This window comes from Pseudonaja textilis, chromosome 3 (assembly GCF_049901715.1).
Source record: "Pseudonaja textilis isolate UNSWEBS1 chromosome 3, rPseTex1.2, whole genome shotgun sequence".
NCBI classification, from domain to species: Eukaryota; Metazoa; Chordata; class Lepidosauria; order Squamata; family Elapidae; genus Pseudonaja; species Pseudonaja textilis.
The window spans coordinates 86,207,905-86,231,009 of record NC_141992.1 but is presented as its reverse complement, the minus strand read 5'-3'; the positions used below and the strand labels follow the sequence as shown (position 1 = coordinate 86,231,009).

The 23,105-nt window shown below is 37.0% G+C and overlaps 1 protein-coding gene across 4 annotated transcripts in view; it reads left to right on the top strand.

Annotated features, from left to right (window-relative positions):
- The window catches only part of VAV3 (vav guanine nucleotide exchange factor 3), a 181,062-nt gene extending 158,246 nt beyond the window's left edge, over positions 1-22,816 (top strand). For 2 of the 4 annotated variants that reach the window (XM_087930284.1, XM_087930283.1), the window contains 6 exons: positions 703-819; positions 2,363-2,450; positions 8,956-9,085; positions 12,692-12,775; positions 17,634-17,785; positions 19,704-22,816. In XM_087930284.1, coding sequence (XP_087786410.1) covers positions 703-819; positions 2,363-2,450; positions 8,956-9,085; positions 12,692-12,775; positions 17,634-17,785; positions 19,704-19,745 — 613 coding nt within the window. In that variant the 3' untranslated portion in view covers positions 19,746-22,816. The remainder of the gene's footprint in view (positions 1-702; positions 820-2,362; positions 2,451-8,955; positions 9,086-12,691; positions 12,776-17,633; positions 17,786-19,703) is intronic. The other 2 variants (XM_026700429.2, XM_087930281.1) reach the window with 2 other exon arrangements.
- The last annotated feature ends 289 nt before the right edge of the window (positions 22,817-23,105 follow it).

Sequence of the window (23,105 nt, the reverse complement as noted above, 5' to 3'; positions counted from 1 at the left end):
GATCTGTTGACATTTCCTGTGCTTTCCAGATGCGGGATTCATTTACGCTCCCAAAGACTTAAATTGAATTGAATTAAATTAATTTAATTTTTGAGGAACAGGTAATTCTGGTACAATGGTGTCATTGTTTTGGGTACATTGATTAGAAAGAGAAAGCTAGAAAAATTGTTCGTACTCATAGGAGACTGATAGGAAGAAGACTCAAAAAGCACCTCACAAGCCATTAATCAGTTATCACTGCGATATGCCTTGTGGAATTTAAGGTAGACTAAGGTTTTGTTCATACAAAAGAATACAGCAATGTAACATTTCAGTTGTACAAATATCAGAACACCATTCTCATCATGGAAACTAAATACCAGTGTCTTCAAATTGGCAAAAAAAAAGAGTTCCATGCACAGATTACATTCTGTGGCTCTCACAGAATTTCTGTATTTTGCAATTGGTTGAATGTATCTGCAGGTCAAGAAGTATAGTTAGTGATGCTGAACTGTATTACTGTGAATGCCATAGCCAGCAAAATGGGAGATTGATATTTTTTTTTGCTTATGAGATACCCATTCTATTCTGGGCATATCTGCCCATGATAGCGGCATATGATTCTCGCCACCAAACGTGGCCTAATCGAAAGATTACATTTGAGTTTGGAACTGCAAAACAAAATACAGAAAATATAATAAAATAAAATTCACTGTATTTCAGGTATGCCGGAAAAATGGAAAGATTACAAGCAGAAGCAGAACTTATTAACCGGGTAAACAGCACTTACTTAGTGCGGTATAGGACTAAAGAATCAGGAGAATATGCCATTAGCATTAAGTAAGTGAATTATGTGTTTCTTTATATTGTTCATGCAATTGATAGGTCAATATTCAATAAGGATTTTTAAAATAAGGTTATGCTAGTTACATTCATTTGTTAAAAAATATTACAGAAACCTTGATGGGGTTGAAATGGGTAGTTTTGCCTTTGCTTCAGTGGTAGGATTCAAAAGTTTTTACTACCGGTTCTGTGGGCATGGCTTGGTGTCCGTGGCTTGGTGGGCATGGCAGGGGAAGGACACTGCAAAATCTCCATTCCCTCCCAACTCCTGGGGGAAGGTTACTGCAAAATTCCATTCCCTCCCCACCCCACTAACTTGCTTTTCAACTCTGTTCTCCTGTGCAGGGCAACAAAAGAAGACCCAGCTGATCAGCTGGGATTCGTGAGGCAGAGAATAGATAGGGGCAGAGCCAGTCAGAGGTGGTATTTGCCAGTTCTCCGAACTACTCAAAATTTCCACTAGCGGTTCTCCCGAACTGGACAGAACCTGCTGAATACCATCTCTGCTCTGCTTCCCTGCTGAACTTCTTTGAAAATTAGTATCCCTAACCACTATTATTCTATTATTTTGTTATTCTGAAGTTGTTGCTGCTCTACCTTCCCTTCAACAAAGTCTTGACTCCTGGCAGATACATGGAGCAAATTGAAGTTTTCTTGGTAGGATTTTTGGAAGTAGTTTGCCTTTGGTTGCTTCTTCCTACAGCTTTGAGAAAGTGACCAGGCCATAGTTACTGAGTTGGTTTCTCTGCCTGTGTTTCTGTGCAGGACTAGAATACACTTTTTTTTAACCCAGTGCCTTAACCACCATACCACACTGGCTCTCTGGAATCTTAAAATTATGCTTAAGGAAGAGCAAAGTCATAAAAGTTCTTACACCCAATCTTTCAGTGGCCATGTTTGGGGGTTAGGATTTAGGGATTAGGGCAGGGGTGTCAAACTGGCACCCTGCAGGCCAAATGCATCATGTTCAGGCCATGCCCAGCCCAGCTCCACAAAGGGGAAAACGTGAAACGTTTTTATTACCTTCTGAAAGTAAACTTTTCAGTTGGGATAAATGACACCATAATGGTTCTGTGACTTGGAACACAAAGATTTTATGATAGCTAGTAAAGACTGATTTAAAGGTCTATTTGCATTTTAACTAGAATTTTTTTTCAGAATTGATCAAGCTATCAACCGAAGCCAAACAGAATTTTTCCCTTGAATTGAGTGGGAACAAGGAGATCACACCGAAGGAATAATAATTTTTTGAAAAGCTGTTGCTATCTTTGTCAGTATGAATTTGAATGCAATCAGCTTGGTGGGATCCAATAATTAGATATTGCTGGGAGGCTTTTTCTTAAATCTGAATGTAGGCGGGTGTGTTAAACTGGACCCTAATAAATGTCTTTTGTTAATTAGGTGTCAGCAGTGTATTGGCATGGATATGTGTTTTGTCTTAAGAATTTATTCATGGAGAGTTTGGGCATGTTGTCAAGTAATTATTGATTTTTCCAGATTGAAAACACATTTATATTCATAAGTTATTCATTGTCTATAGGTACAATAATGAAGTGAAGCATATCAAGATTTTCACAAGAGAAAGTTTTTTTCACATTGCAGAAAATAGGAAATTTAGAAGTTTAATGGTAAGTATAAGTTTTTATTTTGTTTTCCTGTTTCCAAAAATACTTTAATTGGACATTATCTTACTAAATGTTTAAACTTGATATATCTAGCTTAATGTTACTACTATAAGACCTGTGCTGGCGCAGTGGTTAGAGTGCGGTATTACTGGCCAACATTGCCAGGAGTTCAGTTCCCTCAATCCTGACTGACTCAAGGTTGACTCAGCCTTCCATCTTTCCAAGATTGGTAAAATTAGAATCCAGGTTGTTGCGGGGTAATAGGCTGACTCTGTAAACCTCTTTGAGAGGGCTGTAAAACACTGTGAAGTGGTATATAAGTCTAAGTGCTTTTGCTTTTGCTGTTGTTCTTATAATAATAAGAACTATTTAGTTTTATTTGCCTTTTCTTTCTTTCTTTTTTGACAAATCTAGTTCGATAGATTTGTCAAAAAAGAAAGAAAAAGCAAATAAAACTAAATAGTTATTATTATTCATGGCAAATGCTTTGAGGGTTGAGGCTTTCAGTGAACTGATTAGTTTTTAACGCATAATAACAACAGTTGCACTTGCTGTCATTGGAAATAGGTGATTAATAAATGAATCTATCTCCCAACATTTGTAAAGTTGTCAAAAACAACAACAGCAAAAACTCTGAGCAGCCATACATATGAAAAAAGACAATGTTGATTATTGTTTGAAAGATAAAGGGTCATGACTTAGCATGTATTAAAAAGATTCCAATTCATTTGGCTTATTTACATTAAAATTGCAAGAGAGAATACTCTGATAGAGATATTGTATATTTGCTTGTGGTTTTACAGTAATGAAGATTGTGATAACTTTCATGCTAAGAAGGAAGTACACATTATTCCCACTTTATTTTTATTTACTGGTATTTGAAATGGAAACTTAAGGATTGGAAGTGTGAATCCTGTATGCTTTTGGTTTACTGGAAGATTAGCAGTAACTTTTTGAAGTAGTCCTAAGCCACAAGTATCGTTCAAGAATGGTCTAATTATGCAATGTTTATATTTCATAAATAATATTTTTATGTCAACTGATTTAGTCTCAACTTAGCCTATCCAAGCGATTATAGCTTCCAAGACTTAAACATGTTTGATTAGCAGGACTATAGTGAATGAATTCGCGATGAATAGCAGTTTATACTAATATGTTATCTTATATTTTTACTTTGGAAAGAAATTGCTGTGGTTTGAAACAGCAAATTAAATGAGTTGCTTTTGCTTTGATCTTTTTGCAAAATTTCATAATCTCTGTGTTGGTCAGTATAGATTTCTTTAGATAATTATCATTTGGAGTTGGGGGTGGGGAGGAACAGATGGACCAGAAACATAGTCTACTTGAAGGATTTCAGGGGTTTTGTGAAATATATGTCTTGCATTATTTCTAGATCGTTTATCTGTAGTGTTGGTATTCCCCTGTTGTCATTTAAATGATCATTTATTCTGAGTTAATTTCATTATACCAAGATCTATTGATTCCAACTGAATTAGAATGTTAGAAGAGTAAGAATTAGCATTTGTATAGTTATTTGTAAAATAATTCATTGTTTAAAAAGTGCAAGACTTGCATTATCGTTGTAGAAAGACTAAGCAAATGCTAAATATGTTTTACAATCTTACCTGTATATGCTTACTCTGAAAAAGTCTTCCTGGAGATCATTGGAACATATAGATATAAAATATAAAGGGCCATTGAAGTGAAGGGGGTTTAAAATAAGCCCAGAATGTACTGTAACTTCTCTAAATCCTGTGGGTAGGTTACTGTTTTGAGTAAACATCATCTTTTTACATATTTCTATTTACTTACTTAATTAATTTGGATACTGTATAACTTCCAGTGATTTTAATTTTTACGAAATCAGGAAAAAATAATCCAACACACAGACCTGCAACATCAGACACAGCTATCAGAAGGGTGAGGAACAGATTATCTGGTTCCACCAGAGAATGAGGCCTTCGCAAAATACAAAAACTGCTGTTTGAAAATTGCTATAATATTAATATCAATCTATTTTATTACATTTTTATCACACCTTCTTCCAAGATGATTGATTTTATTTTATTTTCCTTTATGACAATCCTGCAGGCTAGGTTAGGCCAAGAGACATTGATTCCCTTAGTAAGCTTCATAGCTGAAGATCTCAGTATTTTGCAGGTTTGAAGTTTTATACTGAGGCACTGAGTCAAATACTTTCAAAAGGTAATTTAGGATTATGATTATTATGTAGTTCCAGTAAACTATTCCAAACCCATCTGTTTCAGAGAGAAGACATCTGGTCCAAATTTTCTTTTGTGTGCTGAAGCCTTGAGCCATGTGCATTATAATTCAGATAACACATTAGACTCTGTGTATGTTCTGATGTAGATATAACTCTTGAAAGTACGTTGCATAAATTTTAAAAAGCTTCACAATCTTGATACTCATGCCATCTGATGAAATACAAAGAATGTCTTCTCACAGGCCATTGACTTGGCAAGCCACAGCTACTGTTTACTAGGACCATGCCAGAGGCATGCCATTATCTGATAGCTGTGGTGTAGCTGCAGTCTTTTCTCTAAAGATTTCTACTATACAAAAGCAAACAAATAGAGAGAAGCAATAGTGGCTGGTTCAGAGACATCTGACATATCTATCCAGAAATATTTGCAAGACCATTATTTGTGTATACTGTTATATGAAACATGCAGTCCTTTGACAAGGAAAACTCGTTTCTTTTATCACTGAAATTTACTCTCAGGTTATTGAATCAGAAAAACGAGTATCAAACACTGCTATTGCTTTGTCTATCAAGAAATTGTATCAATCTGAGCTTTTGCACCATTTACTTTGTATTTTTCCAACTGATTGCAGAAAATATATCTTGCAGTAAGAAATGTACTGTTGCACACATAGCAATAAAGGGAAAACCTGAACATAAACATTATGTTAGGAAAGGGCTGTGGCCTTTCCACATAGAGATGGGATCAGCAATAGCAGGAGATTTATCACACCTTTGAGGGCTATATATTTCATGTATTCACATGTAACAGAAGACCAGCGCTTCAAAACTAGAAGCAATAAATGCCACCCAGCCAAACCTAAATATATTGAATCCCATTGATCCCAAGGACCATTGAATATCTGCCACTTGAAATTCATGAAATCTAAATGTTTAGCTTTAATGAAGTTGTGACAATTAATCACTCTCGTATTTGCCAGGGATAACTTTTTTTCTCTCTTTTGAATCAATTTTTAATATAAATGGAAAAGCCTATATTAGCCGCAGGTTCATACATTTTCATTAAGCTATTACCATATAAGGAACTTAAAAAAATGATTAGAAGTAAGCTTGTCAGGTCTGTTTTGAATGTTTTTGATGGTTGCTTATAAGCATCTATCTTCTGAAAGTTCTTTCCTACTTTTTAAGGTACTGATTGTGCTATCTTCAGGTTCATTTAAAAATAATCAAGAATAGAGGAACAAGAACCTAAATGAAACGTTTCAGTCTGTTGGGAGTTACTGTTTCTTCTTCACATGCTCATTCTTACAGCCACTGATTTAAAGATGATTTAAAACATATTCTCAAAATACACATTTCTAATCATATTTTCTCTCACAACAGTTTATACTACAGTTTGGTCATTTCTTTAAGAGAAACGAGCTATATTAGTTGAGTTTATTATTATTATAGTAAATTGGTCTGCATGTAAATATACAGTACATCCAAAGTGTTCACAAAGAAGAGTTTAAAGGAATTTTTTTTTAAATAAAAAAAAGCTAAATTACTTCAACCCAATGAGACACTGCTTCAAAAGCTGTCATCAATGAAACCCCTACTTGATACAGTGGTTAAAGTACAGCATTGCAGGCAAACTCTGCCCGCAGCCTAGAGTTTCATCCTGATGAGGCACAAGGTTGACTCGGCCTTCTAGCCTTCCGAGGTTGATAAGATGAGAGCCCAGATTTCTTGGGGGGAGGGATATGTTGAGGATTGCAAACTGTCCAGGAAGTATTGTATATGCTAAATGCTATTACTATTGCTACTTTCAAAGTGGTTATGCATATATGCTTGTGGAGACAGCTGGAGATGGCTTTTAAAGCAGCCATGTGAATCCTGGAAGTGTGCATCACTTTTAATAAATTGAACAGAAATGACTGATTGTGAATATGGGTTGTGAAACAATCTTTTCTGAATGATTTGTTACAACTTCAGTGATATCCATCTGTCGGTCTGTCATTGTCATTCATTCATTCATTCTAGGATAATCAAGTGTACTCAAAATGTGAAATTAGGTTTTCTGGTTTAACGATGCATGAGCCAACATGCATTGTTAATTATCACATTATCACAACATTAATGAAGTATAAAATGTGTGGATTACTAGTTCTGATCCATATATGGTGTATTCAGATCAGCTTACATAACAGTGAAAAGAAGCAACAGGATTGGTTAGGTATCCTTGCCATGTAGCTAAACGAATGAAGATAAATACTAAATATTGACATACATCTCCTTTGAGTCTTGCATTTGGCTCATGCATTGTTAAAGCAGAAAACCTAATTTCATATTTTGAGTTGATGAATATATGTGGAAAAGGATATTTGATTCTGTATGTCCTGGAGAAATTTGCAGTGAATATTGTTCTGGTCAAACATGAGCTTCAACACAGTTATTCATGTTTTTAGCTCTTTCCCAGTGGTTGCCATTGCTCCCAAGTAGATTTGGGTTTTTTTGCAAGTCAGTTCAGAGTGATTTTCTTTCTGGTACAAAACAATTAATAAACATGTATGGGCAAAATACTTCTTATAGGTGTTATAATGAATAACCAGGAAAACAACAGTAAGTATAAGAAAATCCAAACACTAATTAATGTAAGCATTATGTAATGTAATAAATTTAGGTGGGAACTATGGTCCACATGAATGAAGGACGCCATTGATTCACAGAAGTGTATACGTCTATACATGTAGAAAACCGGATACAGGAAGAACAATTCCATTTTAATCCATTCAAAATTTAATTACTTTTATGTGCAGTTTTTTCAATGTAAAAAGTGTTTAAAGCTGATACTTGCTAATACTTGTTTAATTCATACAGCATCTTTGATAAGAATTAGAATAGAATAGAATAGAATAGAATAGAATAGAATAGAATAGAATAGAATATTTTATTGGCCAAGTGTGATTGGACACACAAGGAATTTGTCTTGGTGTAAATACTCTCAGTATACATAAAGAAAAGGTACATTTGTTAAGAATCAAGAATCATAACGTATAACACTTAATGATAGTCATAGGGTACAATCAACAATCCAATCATACTAGGAAACAGTCAATATAAATCGTAAGGATACAAGCAACAAAGTTACAGTCCTACAATCACAAGTGGGAGGGGATGGGTGATAGGGAGTGATGAGAAGATTAACAGTAATAGTTGTGTATACTTTGTAAATAGTTGAACAGTGTTGAGGGAATTATTTGTTTAGCAGAGTGATGGCTTTTGGGAAAAAAACTTCTTGTGTCTAGTTGTTCTGGTGTGTAGTGCTCTATAGCATTGTTTTGAGGGAAGGAGTTGAAACAGTTTATGTCTGGGATGTGAGGGGTCTGTAAATATTTTCACAGCCCTCTTTTTGACTCGTGCAGTATACAGGTCCTCAATTGAAGGCAGGTTGGTAGTAATTGTTTTTTCTGCAGTCCTAATTATCCTCTGAAGTCTGCATCTGTCCTGTTGGGTTGTAGAACCAAACCAGACAGTTATAGAGGTGCAGATGACAGACTCAATAATTCCTCTGTAGAACTGTATCAGCAGCTCTTTGGGCAGTTTGAGCTTTCTGAGTTGGTGCAGAAAGAACATTCTTTGTTGTGCTTTTTTGATAATAAGGCCAGCCTCATATGAATGAAGGTCCATTTCTGCAGGTATGAACAAGCAGCACCTTTCACTCCTGAATCAAAACTTGCTAGGGGTTTGTTCAAAACATTTAGAGTATTAATTTTTTTTTTTTGCCAAATATCCTTTTCAAAGCAGAATTGGTGATTCTGAGCATAACAGGAAGTACCTCAAGCAGAGGTGGTATTTGACCGGTTTGGCGAGCCAGTAGCAGTGATGAGCAACGGAGACCGAACCGGTTTTCTCCGCTGCTCTGCTGTTGGGCCCACCCACATTTGGCACACACATGCACGCAAAGTGCATGCACGTGCACAGAGCACGCCCACCAATAAAAAATATTTGAATCCCACCACTGACCTCAAGCCTCAACTTGTGAAGTTCTGAGCTTCAATACATTAATCTGAAGTAGACCACTTCCAAAACACTCAAAATTGGCCCACTCAAACTTGCAGTTTCATAATAGAGATGGGACATTTTGTGGAATTTGTTTGCTTAACATTTTGGGGTGCTCTTTCTACCAAATTATATACTTACTGCAGTTAATCCCTGTGTCATGAAGGAAATCGTCTTTTGACATTGATTTCAAATGTCGTCAAATAATTATTAATGTCTGTCTAAATATTTCTATTCTGGAAGGAACTTGTGGAATATTACAAACACCAGTCTCTCAAAGAAGGCTTTCGAAGTTTGGATACGACTCTTCAGTACCCATACAAGGAGTATGAAAATACGCCGGATCAAGGGAGCCACAGAGCAAGCAGCAATTGTAAGCATTTGTTGTTGTTTTTATTACACAGGAATGAAATTCAGTTGAAAGCATCTTCCATTTTGCATTTTTGACATATAACCTATCAATATGATAATGCATTTAGCCAGACTTTTCTGCAGCTAAGCAGAATCAGCATCTGCTGACAGGTTTATGAACAGGTCCAGTTGACTTCCTGACTGCCTCTCCTTAAATCAAATTGCTGCTCAAACATCTATTAAAAATGTAAGTGAGCAATTGATTTGTAAACAGGCATTTTGCATTGGCTAAGCTGCTTTTGGCTACATGAATTAATAAACACGTAATTCAAATTTGACATTTAAATGAATTATTCTTGTTGTTTAAAACCACAGTCTTATAATGCAGAGTTTTTCTAAAGAAGCTTAAGGTCAGAATGATTTCTTCTACCATTCTGCTTGTTGGTGTTCCTAAATAAGACTTATTTTAGAGTAACCAAATTTGGACTGGACAGAGGCAAACATATTTCTATCTATATGTCTTTGTAATTTATTGCAAAAACCAGTACAGGTAATCCTTGATTTACAACCACAATTGAGCACAAAATTTCTGTTGTTAAATGAAACTTTTTAAAAGTTTTGCCCTATTTTATGGCCTTTCTTGCCACAGTTGTTAAGTGAATAACTGCAGTTGATAAATTACTAATCCGATTGATAAGTGAATCTGGCTATTCGATTGACTTTGCTTGTTGGAAGGTCTCAAAAAGTGATCACATAACCCTGAGACACTGCAACAGTTATAAATATGAACCAGTTGCCAAGCATCTGAATTTTGACCACATGATTGTGGGGAGGCTGCAAAGATCGTAATTCTGAAAAATGGTTGTAAGTCACTTTTTTTTTCCATTGTAACTTTGAACAGCCACGAAATGAACTGTTGTAAGTTGAGGACTACCTGTAGTGAGGAGTTTAACAGAGGTGACCCATGCTGTCCTTTATATTTTATAAAACAACATGAATACTAGTCCTGATAACTGATTTGAAGTTGCTGAGAGCATCTGGGCATCTGTTCATTAGCTTCACTTGATTCTGTAGCCATTGTGATTGCTGCCAAATTTCACAGTGCTGGAATTGGATAGTTGAGATTTTATGAGCAATAGAAATTTCTAAAAATAATGGCAGAAGATTAAAAATTATGTAGACACACGTATGCCCTTTTAATACACTTCTAAATTACTGAGAAGCAGATGGATAATTTCAGAGCCTTTCTGAGTGCCCATTAAAGACCGGAAGATGTTTTGAAATTTTTAGGAGCAAGAAAGCTGAGGCCGTGTCATTGAATGGGGCCAGTTCTTTATACAGCCAATAAATAGGGAAATGGTATGCTTAATATCTATAGAATGATTACAAGTGAGTCTTCATCCCGTATAAATCAACAGAAAAAACAGCAACCAATTGACAGGAAAGAATATGTGTCACATATTTTGGAGAGGTTTGTGGAATAGGGACAATCAGAAAAATCCATCCATGGGACAATGAACACTTGGCTGCAGAATGAGGAGGGACTCATATGATCAACTACACATCTTTACAAGTGTTTTGTTACAATGAACATGGATATAATTATGGAAGTTGTAATGCTTTCTTTTAGTTTGTCTTTCTTTGCAGTTTTATATATAAGAGAACAATAAGAGGTAGCATTATTGCAAGAACAATAAGAGGAGAGAGACTGTGAAAATTATGAACACAAAAGCCACAGCACAATTATGTGCAATTGTTTCACAAGAACTGACAAATCTGTGAGCTTGAACTAGCATCAAGTCATCTCAACAATAGATCATTCTAGCACTAATTTCCAGCTAATAATAATTTCCTAGCACTAATTTCCAGCTATAAGTTTTCATAATATGAGAACTAATATAAGCTAATTAATAACTGATTTGTATTCTTTTCTGGCATTTTCAGTGGCTTTTCAAAGAGTTGGTCCCTAGCTCTCAAGCTATTCTGTCTTTTCATTTTTAACAGTACTGTATTGTTAAAAGTTTTTTTCAACACATTAAAAGAAAAAATGTGTTACTGGCAGAAGATAATAATCCCTTCTGAATGTTTTGTTACATTCTATGATTGAGAAAGCTTAATTGTATGATAAAAAGACACAATTTTGTTTGTGTGCAATAACTCTGTGGGGATGGCTTCTGTATTGAAAGCAGTGAATTGTTGCTCATTGAAGATGGATGTTGGGTTTCTCTGTTCCTCACTGCCTGTTAATTTGGGGAAGAGATAGGCAGTCTGCTTTCTGCCAAACCGGAAGCAGCAGGGAGGTGTTGTAATTCTACCTCAATAGCAATTTAAGATTGATGGTTGAATGTGGTAATTATTGGCTATGTGTGGAGCTGCTTAATAAGCTGAGATATTAATAAATATTTTGCCTACATGATCAGTTTCAATGTTCTTCCCTTCCCAATCAGATCAGGAATTAACTATAATTTCCTAATTCATGAATTAATCCCATCAACTTGAGTTTGTACTTCGGTTAACCATTGAAATGAACAGCACTTCTTAAATCTCATTTATTCCAGGGTGATTATTTTGACTAAGTGTAGCTTCAACCTCCCAGCTACCATTTTCATTGTTAACCACAGTCAACTTCAAAAGTGTGGTTTAGTATCCACGCTTGTTCAAAAATGGATACCCGTGATTTTCCAGTTTGGATGAATTAGAAAATGATTGTCAGAAGCACCCTAGCTTTATCACAACAAAATTAATACTTGTTCAACTCTTCTGCGTATTATATTAAAATACAATAACTAGTTAATAGTATTTAAGATCTTTGAAAAAGCTTTGCAAGTTGCCCTTATTAAGGGCCCTGCTTTGCAACTGTTAAGAAAATCAGAGTGATTCAGGACATGCATTTGTACATCTCACGTTTTTTTTTTCAATCTCAGTATTGTTGCTCCTTAAATGGTCCATGTGCTAGGAAGGATTACATATCTATTTCTAAATGTTTTGGGAGCTTAAAAGCAGTTGAAAGTCCCTGCATTTTGCTGGTGTGCCCTGAAGACTATTATTGAAAATACCTATTCATTCATTTTTTTGCAACTCTTTCTGGGGTATGGAAACAAAATAAAGCCAATAAATGCCCCATTTCCTTGAAATGAGATGAATTCAAGATGGCATGCAGGTGTCTTCTGCAAATCCATTGTTATCTTCCCAGTTTGCTATGGATGATCCAGAGTTACCCAGGGAACTTCATGGCTGACTAGAGATCGGAAGCTTTAATCTGACACAGGGCGACCAAGCTGCAGTTGCTTCCTAAAACAATTGCTGCTCCAATTTACAGGGTGGCATAAGCATGTGCACAAAAATGAATTGCATCCTTGTTTATGGAAATTCATCTTTTTTTTGCAAAATGAGTGTTCCTAGTAAGTTGTAGGAGGGAGTGGGGGAACGAAATGGCCAAAGCAAAGGAGTAAAAACTATGCCTTTAAGCAGGTAAGAAATGTTTTTTTAAAAAAGCTGCAAAACAGCCAAAAAATGTTTGTTTCTTCTTAAAACAGATGCAAGTCATAAGAATATCTGAATACTTTTTTGTTACTGATCATTCAATGTCATTTTGCTTCTCTTTTTTTTCTTCTTTTCTTTTTCTAAGACCCTTCTTTGTTCTGTGGGTTTTCTTTTGTAACTCTGCCAGACTACAGCTTTGTTCCCCCTTCCTCCACTCCTTTCTGGTCAGGTACTGCTTTACTGCTTTCTATTTATTCTCCATTTGCTTGTTTTACAAGTTTGGTATTTCAGTTTCTGTGTGCAGTGCAAGCTAGGGAAGGGACGGATTCATTTCCCAACCCCAGAACTTAATTTAACACAACTAGCAGCTTACAAATATGTTAGCCTAGCCCCGTGGAAGTGATTTACTCTCAACTGCTTTGACCTAGCTGGAGAATGTTTAAAGCACGTGAAAAAGTGAGTGATTTGGGGCTGTCATGTGATATTGCCCTTTGACATTCAAGAAGGTCATCTAAATGTTCTGTCAGCTATGCAGGGAATGCCAAAAACCTATTTCTGGATTGTTATGTTTTCAGAATATTGGGGAAAGTGCCCACGTTGCCAATCAAAACTAATATAAACAAAACGATTACATTATGTATAGCTATTGATATTCTTAAATGGATCTACTCTATTTTCGGCGCCCTCAAATATTCGTCCCATCCCTAAAAGCCATTTTGCCAGAGCATTTTCGGATAAAGTACAAGAGGGAAGATAGCTTTCTATATACGGCAGTTTTGCATGGGCATTGTCTGTAAGTTAACTTTTTCCATCTTCTATGCATTTGTGTTTCCTTTACTCATTTCACATTGTCTCACCCACCAAAAGACATTTGTGCCTTAAAAGGATAGGAATTGGGGTTTTGTTTTGTTTTTTTGCAATAATTAGAAGTGTCAAATCTCCGGCATTATATTTAGGTAGATGAATCATTTACTCAGTTCTGAATCCCAGCATTAAATGTGTAGGACTGAAAATGGAGGCTGTTTAAATTAGAACGTGATCAGAAAGACCAGACCTGCTTGTGAAGTTCCCTGTTTGCACAAATCCTCTTCGTTGTAACCAGAGGCAGCTAGGATCCAATATGATGGAAAGAATCTTACAATACACTGGATTAATTGACGATAACTACAACTTACTTATTTCACACATGAACCTAAAGCCACATCAAGTCATGTTGAAGACTAATAGGAGAGGATAGTAAGTCAGGGCGACTGTTCTCATTCACCCAGATCAAGGAAAATAACTTTTAGAAATTGTTGAGAATATTTGTTGTTCGGGGTTGTAGTTTTGGCAAGAGGCTGTTCTCCAAGCTTGCTCTTTAGCTCCCGGACATTTCATTAACCAGACTAGGTAAAAACTTTTATGCAATAACTTCTTATACAAACTTCTTATACAAACTTTCTGCCACAAGATATGAAGCAGAGGTGGTATTCAGCAGGTTCTGACCAGTTCTGGAGAACCAGTAGCGGAAATTTTGAGTAGTTCAGAGGACCAGATATATGCTTTCACTATGCTTTCACTATGTGGAGCTCCCCTTAAAGAGAGAGGTATTTTCATTTTTGTGATCTATTCAGACCAACAGCTGTTTATATTGGAATTAAATGAATCTGGAAAGATCATGAACAATGAAGTTTTACATATAGAATCAATGGTACCTCAGAGAACAGATGTTGAGCACAACCTTTGATCTCCTTTTGTTGGCTTTCCAGAACGCATCTTTCTGGCTGCTATGGAAAGCAGAATGTTTGATAGATTGGATTGGATTAGATTACATCAAACCAAATCAAATATTGTTCATTTTGGAGCATTAGTGACAATCTCTTGCCTGATTTAAGCAATCACTGTATTTTTTTCTTGCTTTGCCCTGTGTGAATTCTTGCTGCGTTTCTTTTTTTTCTTGCTTTTCTCCTGTCATTGTTAATATATTTCTCATAATGCGACAATTGCGACATAGCGAAAAAGCAACGGCATATAACACTGTTTGTGCAAGTGTTAGTTTAATCAATGTGCCTAGCCAATAGTGAACGGTATGTATCATAATGTAAGTTAATATAAAAGTAATTGGATTCTACCATTAGTCTTCATTCTATTTTCCTAAAATATTTTTTGTAGAGTTTTTGAGCATATTTGTAGTACCAACTACTTTGAAGGATTATGCAATAGATTCTGTAGCGACCAAAAAAAAAGCAGAATTTGTTTTCAGAGTGTAAGTTCAACTTAGGCGTTTCAATTTTGGTCGCTGATGTTTGCAAAGATTTTTTTTTCTAAGTGCAGTATCTGTTACTGTTATGGAAAGGCTGCTTTTTTGTACCATACAAGTCTACACGACACAAAAGCATGTGCAGCAATTTGTGATCGTAAATGGTAATTTTTTTTTTATAATAGCTGCCATTTTTACAAACCCTTGGTTTTGAATTTAGAAAAAAAGTATTGCTGATTGTTAATGCTTTTTTACGAAAGCGGGAGGTAGAATTTAATGTCTCTGAAGTATAGTCATTTCCACAGTTGTATTTTTGCTACAATGAAAGGATTTGAGTTCAACGTTCAACATGCTTTGTATTCCTAACTTGGGAACATGGTAGCTCCCATTCAAAATGTGTATCCCTGTACCCTAAAATCAGCAGAGATACCTTTGATCCATATTCCGTGGTTTAGTGAATTTTGTTTTGATGCAGCACACACTCTCTCTCTTCGTGTGTGTGTGTGTGTGTGTGTGTGTGTGTGTGTGTGTGCTCATGCACACATAGACTATATCTCTGTCAATCTGCAAATTATAGTATGCAAGTCATTTCATCTCTGAAACTTGCTGGACTTTAACCACTTCTATAGTGCATCCACTATAGTTTGTTTGTTTGTTTATCAAATTTATTTGCTGCCCATCTCAAAATACAGGTGACTCGTGTAGTCTTTCATCTGATGGACTTTCACCAGCTTCACCTGGTAGTTTATTGCTGACATTTGCTGTCTAATGTATTTTCCATAGCTCATCCCACATTTTTTTTCCCCCATCTCCACAATGGCACATATGCACAATTTGATCATCACTGATACTAAGGGAGATGAATGATGCTGTGTGCCTTTTTATTTTTCTCTAGCCATTCCTCTATGGGAAGGTTTGGCCTGGCCTCTTGAACATACTTTGTACACCTTCTCTTCATAACAGTTTCTTGCAGGTCATTGGCATCCTTCAGTCTCAAGAGACTATGGTATCGTGTTCTGAAAAGAGGTCCTATAACAGCATCTAGTGTGACTAAAAAGGCTAATTTGAGAGTGGCAATCCCTTCCACACTTTAGGGCAGATACAGTCTGTCTCCCGTCCAGCCCCCAGAATTCCCTGGTTCTGGGACTGCCTCTTTGCCTCAGCCTGCCGAACGAGTCTCTCTTTGAATTGAAGAAGGCCATGCTGTGTCTTTAGCCCCTAAGCTGAACGATCAGAGGTCAAGGTTTCCCAGCTGTAGATGTCCATTCCGCAGGCCTTTAGATCCCTCTTGCAGATATCCTTGTATTGCAGCTGTGGTCTCCTTCTAGGGTGCTTGCAGGTAGTCCTTGCTTAACCATTCATTCAGTAACTGTTTGAAGTTACAGTGGCGCTGAATGAAGGAACTTAACAACCAATCCCTGAAGCTACAGCTGTTGCAGTGCCCCTGCAGTCACACGTCGAGCCCATCCACCCCTGAAATGAGGCTTTCTTCCCTAAATGGCACCCTAGAAAGTGGTTTCCTCGCAAGATCTGTTGAGGACGACTTCATGTGGCCTGCCAGTCTTTTGCAAAGGGCTAGGGTGGGCGTGCCTTTGCAACAGAGGGAACAAAACATGGTGAAGATAAGCTAGGGTTGATGAAGGAAAAGGTGGCAAGGGCGAATGTGGTTGGGGTGGCTGTAGCTTTGTGTCACACTGCTGAGTTGTGTTGGGGCTTTTTTAGGTGGCTGCGTGCCATGCTGTTGGGATGGATTGGGGTTGCTGGGCAACCGTGGCTTTGTGTCCCATTAATAGTCTGGGCTGAGGCTTCCTAGGGTAGCTGCAACTATACCACACTGTTGTGCTGAACCTTCTCAGGGCAGTGGTGGCTTTGCACTGCACTTTCTACGTGGCAGGCTAGGGTTTTCAAAGCTTCCTGGTATGTCTGCAACTTCGTGCTGCACTGCAGCTTGAACTTGTTGCAGACCCAGATTCACAGTGTTTCAGGAAGGCTCAGTCAGACCCATCGTGTCACATGAGCCCTGTGGTTTGGGAACTGCTAATAAGGTTGGATATTGAGTAAATATCAGTATCCTGCCTTGCTAGACAGCTAGCAAGCAGGATACTGAGTGACCAAAAGGGCAATGATGGGGAAGAATAAGCAGTTGGAGAGAACTGAAGGTGAGGCAGTCCCTTACTTTGAAAGAACTGCGCATCAGGGCTGGAGGAACCAAAGCCGTAATAGTTTGGTGTTGACCCCAGTAAATTCTGTAGTTTTTCTATGCACTTCTTAGTCACATTGAAACTCCAGAGATTTACATTTATGTCCTGGAAAAAGTGTTCTTAGTTCTAGAAATATTCTATTTAGGTATCATTGGAGAATATCTTGCCCTTAGAAATATGCCTCATTAATTTCAGTAAAATGGTCAACATTCAAGAAGGCATATTTATCAGTATCTTTGAATCAAAAAGTGGGAAGAAGAAGATGCTGCTGTTTATATTGGCTCTTCCTACAACTTTGGATGATTCATTGATATCAAGAAGCAGCTGATTTAGAGAAACAATTTTACACTGAGAGAGAAGAAGCAAAATCCCTTAGAAGTGCAAAGAATAGGTCTCATGATCTTTAGACATCTCAGCAAATTATCTTAGGAATTTTTTTTTCTAAATAAATCCAACCAGCAAGCAGTAAGAAAAAAAAAAACGATTGCATGGAATGAATTTCATTCATGCTATTCCATAAGACCACACATTTCTTCATTTCTGCTTGCACTTGCACTAGACTGGCATACAAAAAGAGTTGCTAATGTTACTCAGTTCTGTGCGGTTATGAAACTTCAAGTAATATTGCCTACCTGCATTTCCCCCAGTGCTGAGTCCTAAAGTCCTCGGGATAGCCATCGCTCGCTATGATTTCTGTGCAAGAGACATGCGTGAATTATCCCTGCTCAAAGGAGATGTGGTCAAAATTTACACAAAAATTAGCGCCAATGGCTGGTGGAGAGGTGAAGTCAATGGAAGGGTAAGCCTTTCTCTATCTTCCTCTTGATTCTGTATTTTTATGTAATGTAAATGGTATGAAGTATATTGGAAAAGAGTGTCTAATAATTTTCCATGAAAATGTGACACATACTTGCTGTCTTTCTGACATTTAGGTTAACTATAAACTACGGTAGTCTAATTGTTTGTGTCTACAATATCATCATCATTATCATCATCATTTTAGCCATTGTCTATCCATTGTGGGATGAAGACCTCTTCCACATGTTTCTAACCAATACGGTCCTGAGCTTTCTTTTGCCAATTGAACCCTCAATAATTGCCGATGTCATCACTCCAGCCTGTTTTAGGTTTCTTTTGTGGATGCTTCGACCCTTTTCCATTTAATTTATTTTACTCTTTTGATGATATTGTGTACTTTCGTTTGTTCCCTAATCCAGGTGCAGGTCTTTTGCTCTTGTCTTGTGGTGCCGAGCATGTATCTTTCCATGGTTATTTGTGCCACACGTAGCTTTTGTATCAGTTGTGAGGTTAGCGCCAATGTTTTGCTGGCATATGTTAAAACAGGTAGCACACACTGTTCGAAAACTTTTTTCTTCAGTCATGGAATTCAGAGGAGTTTCATGTCTTCAAACAGGCATGATTCAAAAATCCCAACAACTGGCTCTCTGCCCGATTGCTGGATGGGCATGGCCATGGTGGGCGTGGCCTACTGTAATTTCTGGGAGGGCTATTTTTCACCCTCCCAGAGCCTCTGCACAGACCAGCATCCAAACAAGCTGCATGGAGACTCCTGGGAGGGGCAGGGCAGGGTCAGCAGGGCCACCTGGTTGGTTCAACTACCAGTTTGGTGAACCAGATGTAAATTTATCATCCGGTTCATCCAAACCGGCTGAATCCCACCCCTGTCTTCAAACCATAAATTATGTGCTTAAATTAACAAAAGGATAGCATAAGAATGTTTTCCCTTTGCCTTTCAAAAGAAACGAATCAGAACTTCTGCGGAAGGCCCAGAATAGTTTGCACTTCATTTCTGAACCACATTCTTGGACACGATGTTGTTATCTTCGAAATGGAGGCATGTGTAGATGTCCAGAAAGGGGTTATCTCAGATGACAGACTTTTTGCTAAATCTGCCAGCCATCAAAGTGATATGCAAAAATCCTTCCTCCCAATGTGGAAACTAAAGAAGTAGAGGAGTTTTATCCCAGTGTTGTTGCAGCATCTGTCCTCAGTTCCAGAAATGGACAAAAAGCTGGATGAGGAAAGGATGCACCACATCTTTCTTTCTAGCAACAGTGAATGAGAGCCAGGATGACCTGACTCACGAACTGCACATGTTTCTTTAACAGAAAGAGAAACGTAGATTTCAGCTGTTGCTCCACCAAGGGAGTGGTTACTTCTCTTTTGCCTCTCCTATAGGAGAGTGGATTGGAGCAAGAGGAACTCTTTTGTTGTTCAGTAGAAAATCAAAAGGAGACTGGGAGCACATTTTCCAGTTAACAAATATTATTAAAATCCATAAGCTTTTTTGACACACAGCTCACTTCATCAGATGTTTACTCCTCATCTAGCCAATGGGGGAAAGAAACATAGTGGTCACAAACGTTGGCTTGCAGCTGTGCTTTCATGCTGCCAAAAAAGTATGTTTAACAGGTAAAACTATCTTGTTGGTCATAGACAGAACAGAATTTAGTTCTATACGTTTCCATGTCCGTTCTGAAAAGGGTGCAGCAAGCATGTCGGCTGAGAACCACATCTGAATTTCTGTCAGGCCTATTGATAATTAAGTGTATATTTCTCCAAAGAAACAGCACATGTTCTGCCACAACAGTTAATTTGTTGTAGTTTTTATCCTTTTCTAAATCATGTTCTGTTTGAAAGGAGGGTATAAGTAGAACCAAGTCCAATCAGATAACCATGTTTCTTTTCCCATTTAGGTGGGCTGGTTTCCATCGACCTATGTAGAAGAGGATGAATGACTGGCAGATCCAGTTGGTACTTTCGATCATAAATTTCAGGGCCTATGAAAGCACCACTGAAGTGTCTGCAGAGCATTATTCATCTTGCTAAGTATTTGATACTGCAGCTCTTCTGTCTGATGAAATTTTCCAGACCCCAACGCTGGAATTCCTGAAGATGTTTGTGCTGACAGCTTGAATATCTCACTCAGAGAGGTGCAAAGAAGCTGCTTCACAACCTCCCAACACTGGGGACCCAAACTCTAACCTCACCTTCCTGGAGAAAAAAAAGAAAATCATTTCAAAACAGACTTCTTTTAAAAACACTTCATTTCATTCCATCTACAGTGAATTCTAAGTATGGTTAGCAGTTTATGAGCTCTTCCTTTCTGTTAAGTGGAATCTCTGGTGACAGTTATCACTTATGACTTCTTCCAGAGGGATATGTTTGAGCATTCCGGTAATCATGTGGTCAATATTATTTCTCCTGAAATAACTTACAGCACTAATTAACTTTGCCAATAACCGCACACTTCACCAGTTCTTAAATCTCTAAATACACTTTTTTTGGGGGGAACGAAGAATAAATTCAATATGATTTGCATGCCATTTAGTGGAATAGTAATGGGGGAGAAAGAATACGAACAAATTTAGTGTTTAAATCCAGGGATGTTTTAACTGGCTTATCGGAGTCTTTTATTACGATATTTTATGGAACCAAGTTTTTAAAAAAGGGATTGTGACTTATGCAATTATATTTGAAAAAGTAATTAATAGAAAAAGCTGCCTAATATAGGGTATTCCATACAAAAATTTAGGTTTTAATACACAAGCTCATGTGATATCCTAAAATCTGTATATTTAAGAGAATTTCTACAATTTTATAGAGAAAGCTTTGGGAACAGTTTGATTGTATCTCTTGACCATTATTAAAAATTCTACTAATGTTCAGGGAAGCTGTGATTGTCGATCAACAGGATAAATGATCTTGCAAAAGGCATTGTGGGTCCTTGAGATGATTGTATTACACAGAAAACAAATAATTCAGGTGAATAATACTATGTCCTATGCTCCATTCTGTAGTTGAGCTGAATGATTTCATAAAGATGTAAACTTTTTCTCACTTTGTCAGGTTTCAAAGTTTGGTTAAGTTGAAAGCCATTGCCACAAATAATATTTCATCTGAGGTTTCTATTGTTTTAAGCTTTTGGGATAAATTAAGAAGGTCTCTATAGTTTTCAAAAACAGAGTCTTCAAGGATTGTGTTTATGTTCCAGTCCATAGTTTTGAAAAACACGCACACACACACACAAACACACACACACACACAGAGTATTCTTAAAATAGATTGAGCAGTAGTAGCTTAATATCTTAAGCAGAAAATACCTAAGCAGCTCATAAAAGCTCACAAATATTGGGTGCAGTTCATACAATGACGTTGGAATTTGTGAAGACTCAAATTCCTACATAGGTGATCTTCATATTTTCCAGGGAAACTCCTCTGAAGTTGGTATGTCCTTTATAAAAGGTAGCCCATTGGGTAGAACTTCAATCAGAAGTGCAAATCAATAAACCTTTATCTTCTATTGATTCAGAAAAGGGACTTTTGAATTGATTTTGGATCTGATATAATCAGTAGTCTCTGGCTGACTTTCCCAGACCCCGAGGTTTGTCTTAATGTTAAATGAACCAGTTATTTCATTATACATAAATTGTAAAAAAAAAATGTTCCACTATGCTTGTATGGACTGTTTAAATAATCAGATAATTACAGGTTTGATTCTTCCTTTCTTCATGCTTGCTTCTGATGGAAATGTTGCCTATTGCTTATTGAACAGCTGCAAAGACATGTAGCACTTGTAAATTAATTCAAATCCACGATCAAACTGATAAATTAATAGTTATAAAGGGGAAAAGGAATGTGCACAGGTTAGAAATGGTCTCAACTTCTCCAGACTTTTATCTTCATAATTTAATGCTAGCAGATAAAGTTTTTGGTCTTGAGAAGTTCAAAAATATTTATTGGAGGCATTATTTTGTTGAAACCAATGACAACCTTTATATCTGGTTCCAGAATTGTATGTAATAAAATGGCTGTGCTGAAATGTTAGTTAGGAATATGTCCTTGGTACTTTTTTGTCTACTGGGCTAATCCTTAAGTAAGTAAAAACTGCTTGATCAGGAGGTTTGCCTCTTTTTAATGGAGAAAAGTTTTAACTTTAGTTTGCAAAATGAAAGACATCGTGAATTCCATCATGGCTTATATGTCTTGCAAGGAAGAATCAACTTCATGTAAATTTTTTTGGGAGAAATGGGTTGTTTGATCAAAACATTTTGAAAGATAGTTTAAAAGCTACAAAGTTGGTGTTTGGCAATATTTTTGCAACTCAGGCGGAACTTGAATACCTGGAGCCATATCTAAACAATCTCTTCCATTATAGTTTCTCACAAAGCTTCTGCATTCACATCTGTAAACACACACACACACACACACACACACACACACACACACAAACAGAGATGCCACTTGGTATTCACCATAAATCTAGCGAGACTTTTTTGTGGCAGATAAAGGGCAGGCAGCAATTTAGCCTCCCTTGCTTGTCCCTTGGTGTCACAATTACCCGTTTCTTCAGCTTTTCTTTCTTCTTTGTGCTGTGACCCAGGGAAGGGGATGGGTGGGTTGTCTTTTGCTGCTTGAAATATTTTGAGACAGATTACGGGGTTGGGTCTGGCTGATCCGGTGTGAATCCCTCCGCATACATTAACTTCATTTTCAGGGAAGGGGCTGGAGAATCCAGTCGTAGAGGAGCTCCACAAGTGCACAAAGTTTTAGGTCAGGACTCTGCTCTTTCTTGTCTTCATTAAATGCCCTGTGTTGAGTAAGTGAAATGCTGCATCATTGCTATATTTCAAATACCAAAGATTTAGTAGGCCGGAGCCTTGCTGCTTCTTTATTTCCCTGCAATGCCTATTTATTTTCCCTGTGTCAGACCCTGCTCTCATGCAGTGAGCTGGGGCAGTACTTTAATTTGTAATGTTATGTAAATATGTGAATATATTAATAAACTGGTTAATTACTTGTTTAATGACTCACAGTGTAAGACAGGTAATTTGTAAAGATTTGTTTTCCTTTTTTTTAAAAGATACCTTGTCCTTTCTAACAGTTTCCTACACATTTCTAACTGTGTTTTGCATTGTAAAGCTGAGATATTTTATATTTGAGGTTATGTCTTTTCCATAAAAACTGAACTAAAATAATCACTTTTAACTTAATAGTCTTTCTCCTTGACTATAAGGTTGGATTCCTTTCATCATTTGGGACAGAAGACTAAATACATATATAGTTTTAAATCGGGTGTGAAACTTGATTTCACTGAG